The sequence below is a fragment of the Equus asinus genome, chromosome 3 (genome assembly GCF_041296235.1).
Source record: "Equus asinus isolate D_3611 breed Donkey chromosome 3, EquAss-T2T_v2, whole genome shotgun sequence".
NCBI classification, from domain to species: domain Eukaryota; kingdom Metazoa; phylum Chordata; class Mammalia; order Perissodactyla; family Equidae; genus Equus; species Equus asinus.
Genome location: NC_091792.1, coordinates 60,547,140 through 60,558,019, shown reverse-complemented (window position 1 = coordinate 60,558,019; position 10,880 = coordinate 60,547,140). Strand labels below are relative to the sequence as shown.

General features: G+C 41.2%; 1 protein-coding gene across 1 annotated transcript; it reads right to left on the bottom strand.

Moving 5' to 3' along the window:
• Positions 1 to 1,344: 1,344 nt before the first annotated feature.
• On the bottom strand, positions 1,345 to 2,024 carry DEFB136 (defensin beta 136). Its single transcript, XM_044766663.2, has 2 exons — positions 1,970 to 2,024; positions 1,345 to 1,517 (listed from the first exon to the last, which is right to left on the bottom strand). The coding sequence occupies exons 1-2, from the start codon at positions 2,022 to 2,024 to the stop codon at positions 1,345 to 1,347; spliced, it is 228 nt and encodes a 75-aa protein (XP_044622598.1).
• Positions 2,025 to 10,880: the final 8,856 nt, after the last annotated feature.

The following is a 10,880-nucleotide window of genomic DNA, read 5'->3' as shown; positions in this document are numbered from 1 at the left end:
TTTCCTGGGTTGTGGACCCTTTTGAAATGTGGTGAAAGAATATGTGCTTCCCCTTCACCTGGTTTTGTCTTTTTATGTTTTGTTTTTATGTTAACTCCATTGCACTTATTTTACTTTGTGAGCTTTTGCACCACCTCTCCCTTTCTTTCGGTTAGGGGGTGGGTTTAAATTAGCAAATATGGGTAGCTCAACACCACAGAACCTCTCTGGACAGAACCAAAAGGACCCACTAAAATATAAATGCCCTGAGAGGCTAGCCCCATGAACTAGTGCTGATTTCTGAGTTTTATTTTTTGCTGGAATGTTGAAGATTAGAGGTGTCGAGGAGTCCGAGCAGGCAGGTCTTCTGGGAGAATGGAGCCCTGCTTAGCATTCCAGTGCAGATATTCAGATGTGTTTCCTTCAGGCACATCCTTGCAGGAGGGAAACCCTGAAGCTCAGCTGCTGTTATTCCCAGCGCCCCCACCCCTGAGCAGATAAGGACAAAGGCCTTGAAGAGTTGTGACCTCTGCGCCTGGGTGGGGACACTGGAGGGCTGGTGAGAAAGTGCTGCTGGAACAATGTCGCCCTGCAGACAGCTGGAAGTGTTGTGTGGGTATGTATGGCCCACTGCTTCCGCTGTAGTGGTGAAAGTAGCTATGTTTGGTATGTGGAATCTTAGGGCAACACTGGTTTTGAAGGGTCAGAACCACTGAGTCACAGATATAACTTAGCATTATGGCTTTAAGCCATAGGAAGCGTTTTGAGGGGCTTGCTGTTCCATGGACCTCATTGGATTCTTGACTCCTCATTGGACTACAACCTACAATCAAAACTTCCAGCTGGATTCCTATTCTTAGTAATGGAGAGGTGGTACAGCTTAACAGGAAAGACACTGGATCAAGACTATCTGGATTTAAACCCAGTGCTAACTGAATCTTACTGGCTGTATGACCTTTGAAAAGTTTCTTCATCTGCAAAACAGGAGAAATAATAGATTTTGTTGTGAGGATTAGTGAGTTAACATATGTAATCCACTTACAACTGTGACTGGCACATGGTAAGCTATTATCATTAGGCTCAGGATATGTCATATCCTTGGACTGGTGGTCACGTATTACTCAATTGAATTTGAATTTGAAATAGGAATTAGTGATTGGAGACGGGAAGACAGAAAAAAGAATAGGAGATGCATTTTGTTGCAGTGCCCTTTTGCAAAATACTTCTGGGATTTTGCCAGTAAATTGGTCAGAAGCTGGCCCCAGTTTGCTACCCATGGCTCATTAGCTATCCTTACACACAGATCGAGGATTTCGTCCTTTTAGCCATTGACGTATCCTTTTAATTGGACCCATGAGGTGAGGGTCAGGGTAGTAGGGCTTGGGGGGGCTTATTTATCTTCATTTCTTTGCAACAAGACATTACATTGTGACAGTATGCCACCCATTGCCACCCCGGTTTACAACCGAAAAAACATCTGCCCTTAATTGCCTTGCAAGTACGAATTTCTACTCCATCAACTCCAAACAAACAATGCCCTGAAGGAAAAAAGAAAACACAAAAAAGAAAAATCAGTCTTTAAGAGGCTGGCAGAAATCGTAGACCTCTTCTTTCTTCCTGGTGGATGGCTTATTATTTTGTGATTTACTTTCTGTACCCTATCCTCTTACCTCCTATCACATTTCAGCGATGGCTGCCCATCTAAGACTGACTAGTGGAAGTTGAGGGGAAATAGGAATTTGGATAGCTGAACAGTGATAAGCGTGTCATGAAATTGGCTCCCCCCTCTCTGAATTTGGCAGACCTTCAGGATGTAGCAACAGATGAGCAGGGCGGGGGATGATGACCACTAACCCACATCCCATCCCTAGCCTGCTGGTCCATCTGATATTGATGTCCCCCTCTTGGGCTTATACTCATAGGGTTTTTAAGTGCCTCAGTCCTTGGAAGACTTCCACTTTCATGATCAGACCTGTACTCATCATCTTACCTGAAGGCAGTGAGATCACCAGGAGGAAGAATAACCCAGAGAGACAGAGCCTCATCGCTGAGGAGGGCACAGAGCTGGAACTCCCTGGGGGTGGCTGCCTTTATAGAGCTGGGTGTGGCTGGGTGGGGCTGGACACTGGTCTCATTCTACCTGGAAGGGCACCTTCATGATTAGAGGTAAAATAGTCCCTGGGCTATTCCATGCTACTTCCTCTTCTACAAATCATGGGAGAAGAAGGGATTCAGTCAAGGAAGAACAGGAGCAGAGACCAGGCATCCGCCCAGACCAGAACACTTTCCCTATAACTTCAAATGTATACTGATAGAAAAATGGCAGGGAACACATCGGCTTCATTTCTCTTTTCCTCTGGAGCCCCACTGAGAACACAGGAGCCCAGGGAAGTGATGTTATAAAACACATGCTTAATTTAAGGCCAGAAAGGATGTGAGGAAGAACTTGGAGCGTTCCAAGAAGCAAAAGATCTCATAGTGTCAGCTATCGGGGTGAGCAAGAGTTGCAGGTGCTCAGACATTGTGGAGGAGGGGCAGCCTTCTCTTCAGGTGGCAGATTTATTCACCTGGCTGGAGGCAGATGCTATAGGGAATCTTTCCCCCAGAAAACTTCACTGAGGGGCTTCGCTTTCCAACTATGAAATGTTTCCTGGTATGAAATGTTGGCTAGGATTTGGGAACTTTGAGGATTCTGGGACAGATTCGCTTTTTAGGGTGAGTGGGTTGGAACTCTCTCCTGGTCTCTCACAGGAAGAGCCAGTTCAGTGCTGTGTTCAAGGTTGGGTGCCCAGTGTTAGGAATGGAGCAGGACAACACTTCCCTGGAGCTATAGGGACGCAGCTCTGGGGAAGGGTCATTAGGTCTGTTTCCCCTGGAGTGGTGGTGGAAGATCAAGAGTGGAGAAGAGACTAACTTTGGTGTTATTCTTGCCCCTTGAGGCAGGATTGTACCCAAGTGGCCCACGGCCGTACGATGCTGAGTCTGTGAAGTGGCAGCAGAGCATAGTTTTATTGGTTATGCTCCATTTTGCATTCACATGCCCTTGGATAAATTATTTAGCATCTTTGAGCTTCAGCTTCCTCTTCTCAAAAAAGTGCATTGTAAGAGAGCCTTTTGAGGATGAAATAAGATAAAGCTTACAAAATGCATTGCACTCCTTCTGTTATAGATTTTGTTCTTCCTCTCCTCCTCCTCCTCCTCCTTCTTCTTCTTCCTCTTCCCGCCCTCCCTCCCCTTCCTTCCTGTCTCTTCCTTCTCCGTAATTATTGAATTCCACCACTATAGCTGTGTTTCTTTCTCTTTTACAGACTGTCTCCAAGAGACTTCACGTAATGAATGCAAAACATTGCTGGGAGGGTTTTATTCTGTATCCCAACAATGGTCATTGAAAGCACTGCTGTAGGTTGGAATGGGAGTAGGGGAGAGAGAGTGAGCCTGTGGACTAGAAGTAGGTAGGTCAGTGCTAGATCAGGGCTGAAGATTCCCTTGCATGACCCATGGAAGGCTCCCCGGAGACCCTGCACTGGACATACAATTCATAGTACCATAGACCCAGAACAGGCTCAGTGATACCACTTCATTCTTTCAGAGATGGAGAAATCAAGGCTTGGAGTGGTGAATGGGATTGCACAAAGGAAAGAAGCAAGCTATGGGCTGTATTGTTATCAAATATTCAGCTCTCTTGATTTTTGGTTGGGAACTCTGTCTTTCTCTGTATATTTTAAGCTGTTCAAAGATGCATCAGGGAATATGAGAAGTATGAACTAAACATCTAAGTGTTTCCGAGACCCTCTTATACACAACTCTGGAAAAGTAGATCTAAAAAGCATTTGGAGATCAGTATGTGTTCAGGATGGACCCTTTCCATTCCACCCACACATGTCCTGATTAAATCACCCTCCCAACCTTTGGGCAGGGGCTTCTCCTAACTGTGCTGAGTGTTCCTACCTCCCACCTGAGGTCTTGTTGGGCAAACTTCATAGGGAAACACAAACAACTTCATTCTTTCCCCGTTAGCATTGCTCAGTGGCTGCTTTCTTCCTTTATCTTAGTTTCCCAGAATTTTCATGCTCTCCTTATCATGTCTACCTTCTAGAAAAACACATCCACTACACATCCTATGCTCCACTAATGAATTGCCCTGTTGAAGGAACATGTCTCCTTTTCAGCTGCCTCGTTGATCAGTCAGATAGTTCCTGAGTGCACTGTTGATTTCTCCCCATGTGCAAGTTTATTTTCCCCCATGGCTCTTATTCTTAAACTTTTAAAATAAATCATTGATAAAAGATGAAATTCAATACACATAAAGAAAAATAAGCAAATTGCTGAACATATGGCAATCACTGGGTAACCATCCCTCTGATCAAGAAAACAGACCTTTTCCAGCACCATAGGAGGTCCCAGTGTACCAGTAGGTCACCACAGCCATTCCCTCCCCGGTAAGGGAACCACCGCTCTGACCTGGATAGTCATCACTTTCTTGCTTCAGTTTATGGCTTTAAGTGCAACACTGAACATGCTAGTTTAATTGGCCTGTTTTTGATCTATCTGTAAATATCAGCACAGTTGTATTGTGGCTGGCTTTGTTCTTTATTATGTTTCTGAGATTTATTTGTGTTTCTCTGTGCAGCATTAGTTTTAATCTCAGTATGTTGACTACTTAATATATTTACCACTGTTGACAGTATTTGGGCTGTTTCCAGTGATTACAAAGAGTGCTGCTGTGGGCCTTCTTGTACTAATATTCTGCACACACAGGCTTGCTTTCTGGAGGTTACATACCTTGGAGTGAAATTAGTAAGTCATGAGGCATGCATAACTTCAGTTTGTCTAAATGCCAAACTGTTTACCAAAGTACGTTTTACTAATTTATATACCTATCAGCGATGTATAAGAATTTTGGTTACTCCACATCCTAAGCACTGCTTGGTATTGTCAGACATCTACACTTCAGATAAATTGTTAGTTATCTAGTGGTACTTCACTGCAGATTAATTTGATTTTCCTGATTGCAAATAAGGTGGGGTATCTTTTCATATGTTTGTTGGTCATTTGGATTTCCTCTTTTGATAAGTATCTATTCCAGTCATTTGCTCATTTTTTTATGTTGGTCTGTCCATTAAAAATAATTTGTAGATATTCTGCACATTTTCCTTATACAAGCCCGTAGTCCATCATATGTGCAGCAAATAATATTCTCCCATACTATGTTTTGCCATTTCACTTTCTTAATGGTGTCTGTGATGGTCCCCAATGATGTCCACATCCTAATGCCTGGAATCTGTGACTATGTTACTTTATATGGCAAAAGAGAGTTTGCAGATGTGATTAAATTAAGGATCTTGAGTTGAGGAGATTGGCTTGGATGATCTGAGTGAGCCCAATGGAATCACAAGGGTCTTTATAAGAGAAAGGCAGGAGGATCAGAGTCAGAAAAAGAGATGTGACGATGGGAGAAGAAGTGAGAGAGAGAAAGAGAGAGGAGTGGAGAGAGGATAGGAGGGGAGGAGTCGAGAGGAGAGAAAGAGAGGTTTATTTTAGGGGGATGCTGAGTCTTAGAGATGATACTAATATTATAGTTCTTAGATATCAATTTATTTTGCCTATCTGTATAGCAAAGATTCAAGGGAGAGAATACGCTATATGTATAGTCCCTGTCTTTAACAAACTTACAGTCTACTTGAGGATCTAAGACACACACACTAAATAAACCACCAGAATAGAGCAGAAAAGTCTGTGGAATTAATGACTGCCAGAGTGGAAAGGGATCTTAGTGATGATCTTTCCTCTTTCTTTAGATGACAAAACTGAGGATCGGAACAGTCATGTGATTTACTTAGCACAATGCAGTTACTAGATTAACTCCGAAACCTTTGCTATGGTAACTGACTTATTTATTTATCTAGTCATCAAATAATTATTGAGTGTATACCATGTGACCCACACTGTCACGCACTGGAGATACAAAGATGAATAGCCTATAGACCTTCCCTTCAAGAAGCTTGTTTTCTCAAAAACACAGACATGTAGGCAGTGACAACATCATGTGGAAGCAAGGAATCAGGGGCATGAACTCAAATGGAGGAGTGTGAGAAAGCTTCCCAGAATAGGTGACACTGTGCTGAGTCTTGAATGTTCTGTAGGATTTAGCTAAGAAAATAAGGGAGTGGGAGGGGTAGAAGAGCACAGAGTAGGGTAACAGTGTGTGCAAGGCACAGAAATGAGAAAAAACATGGCATATATGGTGAATTTCAAGTGATTTTCAATGACTGAAATTTAGGCTGTGAGTTTGAGGTTCATAGAAATTATGATAGAGATGTGAGCATGGGGTAGATCATTTAATCCTGTGGCTCTGATAGCAGCTTGGAGAACGGTTGTAGGGGAGAAAGTATGGAGTTGGTCCAGTTTAAACATACTGTGGTAATCTAGCCAGAAGATTAAAAAAATCTAGACGTGGGGCAAGGAGTAAATGTCTAACCAAATGACAATAATAAAAATGGTATATATTTATAGTATACAATATGGTGTTTTGATATGCATATACACTGGGAAATGATTACCACAATCAAGCTAATTAACCTATCCATCACCTCACATATTTATCATTTTTTTAATTTATTGAAATATGTTTGACATACAACATTTTGTGAATTTAGGGTGTACAGCATGTTAATTTGATTCATTCATATATTGCAATGCAATTGCCATTGTAGTAATAATTAGCACCTCTATTCCATTGCATAATTATTGTTTCTTTTTAGTGACAAATAATTAAGTTCTAGTCTCGCAGCAAGTTTAATGACTATAATACAATATTGTTGTCTATGTTCACTATAATTTGCGTTAGATCTCGAGGACTTATTTTTTACTGTTGCAAGTTTTCACACTTCCGCAACATCCATTCATCAGTGATATTGGACTGTAATTTCCCTTTTTTGTGTTGTCCTTGTCTGGTTTTGGTATCAGAATAATGTTGACTTCATAGAATGAGTTAGGAAGCTTCCCCTCCTCTTCAATTTTTTGGAAGAGTTTGAAAAGGATAGGTACTATGTCTTCTTTGAATATTTGGTAGAATTCACCAGGGAAGCCATCTGGTCTTGGACTTTTGTTTTCTGGGAGATTTTTGGTTCCTGTTTTGATTTCCTTACTGGGATTGGTATATTCAAATTTTCTATTTCGTCTTGATTCAGGTTTGGAAGGTTGTATGATTCTAAGAATTTATCCATTTCTTCTAGATTATCCAATTTGTTAGCGTACAGCTTTTCACAGTATTGTCTTATAATCCTTTGTATTTCTGAGGTGTCTGTCGTAATTTCTCCTCTTTAATTTCTGATTTTATTTATTTGAGTCTGCTCTCTTTTTTTCCTGGTGAGTCTGGCTAAAGGTTTGTCAATTTTGTTTATCTTTTCAAAAAACTATCTCCTAGTTTTGTTGATTTTTTCTATTGTGTTTTTTAGCATCTATTTCATTTATTTCTGCTCTGATTTTTATTGTTTCCTTCCTTCTACTGATTTTGGGCTTTGTTTGTTCTTATTTTTCTAGTTCCTTTAGGTACACTGTTAGATTCTTTATTTGAGATTTTTCTTGTTTCTTAAGGTAGGCCTGTTTTGCTATAAACTTCCCTCTTAGTACCACTTTTGCTGTATCCCACAAATTTTGGCATGTGGTATTTTCATTTTCATTTGTCTTCAGGTATCCTTTGATTTATCCGTTCATTTCTGTGTTGACCCAATGGTTGTTCAGTAGCATTTTATTTAATCTCCACATATTTGTGGCTTTTCCAGCTTTCTTCTTGTAGTTGATTTCTAGTTTCATATTATTGTGGTCAGAAAAGATGCTTGGTGTTATTTCAATCTTCTTGAATTTATTGAGACTGGTTTTGTGACCTAATATGTGATCAATCCTGGAGAATGCTCCAGGTGCATTCAAAAGAACATGTATTCTATGGTTTACGGATGGAATGTTCAGTTTATATCTACTAAGTCCATCTAGTCTAATGGGTTGTTTAAAGCCAATATTTCCTTATTGATCTTCTGTTTGGACGATCTGTCCATTGATGTAAGTGGAGTGTTAAGTTTCCCTACTATTATTGTGTTACTGTCTATTTCTCCTTTTATATCTGTTAATAATTGCTTTACATATTTAGGTGCTCCTGTGTTAGGTTCATAGATATTTACAAGTGTTATGTCCTCTTGCTGGATTGTTCTCTTTATGATTATGTGGTGCCCTTCTTTGTCTTTTGTTACAGTTTTTGTTTTAAGTTTTGTTTTGCCTAAGTATTGCTACCTTATCTTTCTTTTTGTTGCCATTTGCCTGGAGTATCTTTTTACATCCCCTCACTTTCAGTTTGTGAGAGTCTTTAGGTCTGAAGTGTGTCTCTTGTATATATATGGATATACATATATACAAGATATGTATATATCTTGCACATATATGGGTCTTGTTCTTTTATCTATTCACCCATCCTATGTCTTTTGACTAGACCATTTAGTCCATTGACATTCAAAGTAGCTATTGATAAGTGTGTTCTTATTGCCATTTTGTTACTTTTTTCTGGGTGTTTTAGTAATTCTTCTCTGTTCCATTTTTCTTCTCTTGCTCTCTTCCATTGTGATTTAATACCTTTCTTTAGTATCATGTTTGGGTTCCTTTCTCTTGATTTTTTAGGTATTTATTATTGGTTTCTGGTTTGTGATTACCTTGAGGTTCACATATAGTAACCTATGTAAATAGCAATCTATATTAACTTGATGGTCTCTTAAGTTTGACAAAGTCCTACACTTTTACTTCTCTCTCCCCAAATTTTATGTTTTGATATCATATTAACCTTTTTTTTGCATCTGTATCACTTAACCTCTTATCATGGAGATAGATATTTTTGGTACTCTTGTGTGTTTTGACCTTCATATTAGCTTTATAGGTGGTTGATCTGCTATCTGTACTGCATATTTGCCTTTACCAGTGATTTTTTTCTTTGATAATTTTATTATTCCTATTTGTGGTATTTTCTTTTCCACATAAATAAGTCCTTTTAGCATTTCTTGTAAGGCTGCTTTAGTTTTTGCTTGTCTGGAAAACTCTTTCTCTCTCCTTCTGTTCTGAGTGATAACCTTGCTGGGTAGAGTATTCTCGGCTGTAGGTTTTTTTCTTTCAGCACTTTGAACCTATTGTGCCACTCCCTTCTAGCCTGTAAGGTTCCTGCTGAGAAGTCTGCTGATCACCTTATGAAGTTTCCTTTGTATGTAACTTGCTTTTCTCTTGCAGCTTTTAGGATTCTCTCTTTAATTCTTGACATTTTAATTATAATGTGTCTTGGTGTTAGCTTTTTTGGGTTCATCTTGTTTGGTGCCCTCTGTGGTTCCTGTACCTGGATGTCTGTTACCTTCAGGGTTAGGAAAGTTTTCAGCTATTATTTCTTCAAATAGGTTCTCTGCCCCTTTGTCTCTCTCTTCTCCTTCTTGGATACCAATAATACAGATATTAGTACAATTGTTGTCCCATAGGTCCCTTAGTCTGTCCTCATTCTTTTGAATTCTTTTTTCTGTTCAGCTGGGTGTTTTCCTCTACTTTTTTATCCAGCTTGCCAATCCATTACTCTGTGTCATCTACTCTGCTGTTCATTCCCTCTAGTGAATTTTTCACTTCTGTTATTGTATTCTTCAGTTGTCTTTGGTTCTTTTGTATATTTTCCAATTCTTTGTTGAAGTTCTCACTCTATTCATCTAGTCTTCTCTCAAGATTAGTGAGCATCCTTATGACTATTAGTTTGTACTCTTTATTAGGTAGATTGTTTATCTCTGTTTTGTTTAGTTCTTTTTCTGAGGATTTGTCCTGTTCCTTTATTTGGAACATATTCCTTTGTATCCTCATTTTGCCTACCTCTCTCTGCTTATATCTACATGTTAAGTAGATCAACTGTGTCTCCTGATCTTGGAGATGTGGCCTAATGTAAGAGATGCCTTATGGCCTAGCAGTGTGCTTCCCTCTTGTCACCAGTTATAAATGTTCCAGGACTGTCCCCTGTGTGGGCTACCTGTGCCCCTGTGTTGTGGTGGGGCAACTCTTGCTGTGGGCTCATGGGTAGCCTAGGCTGGGTCCTGGGCTGGCTGGTTGTAAAGTTGTTCCATGTGTGGCTGCTACAGTCACTTTAGTCACTTTATTGGGGGTGGGGGTGGGGTGGTGGGCAAGCCCCAGCATGGCTGGCTGCAAGGTCTAATAGCCCACACCTGCTGCTGTTTTGCTGTTAAGTGAGTCAGGCCTCCACGGTGGCTGGTGGCTAGGCTCAGGGGTTCACAATACTGTAGGCCTCTGGCCTGTAAGGTTGTTGTCAGCTCTCTTAGGAGCACAGCTGGGTGGCACAGGCTCCAGGTGTGGCAGCATATAGTCATTTCAGGCATTGGAATGTGGGTGGCCTGTGTAGCTGTTGGAGATGGCCAGGGCCACAGGTCTGCTGCAGTCCACACGCCCCACTGCCCACTGGCCCACATTCTCTGGCAATGCAGTCCTACCCCCTGTGCATGCCCTGCCCCACAGAGGCAGACCCACTCACCCTGCTGCAAAGGCCACCCCCCCCCATATATGCAGGCCCACAAGTTCCCTGTGGGTTTGCTGGCAGGTGGGGCCACTCCCTAGGGCAGGCTGCCTGCCCTGGCTGAGCTGGATTAAATTAGTGGTCTAGTGGGCAGGGCAAACCCTTGTGCTCTAAGGCCAGAAGAAGAAATCTGATGGCATCTGCCAAGGTCTGTGTCAGCGTTTCTGTACTAGGTCACAATAATGGCTGCTGCCAGTGTCTCAGTCCCTGAGGAGGTGGACCCAGCCGCCTCCTGCCTCTCTGAGATGAGCCCAGAGCCTACCAAGTGAATCTCTTTTACCAAAGGACTATGCACCTTTCTTTCTGGTGA

Coding starts and splice junctions, on each gene's coding strand:
- DEFB136 (XM_044766663.2), bottom strand. CDS start 2,024: ATGAGGCTCTGTCTCTCTGGGTTATTCTTCCTCCTGGTGATCTCACTG. Junction 1,518..1,969: donor GGTGATCTCACTGCCTTCAG/GTAAGATGATGA, acceptor TTTTTCCTTCAG/GGCATTGTTTGTTTGGAGTT.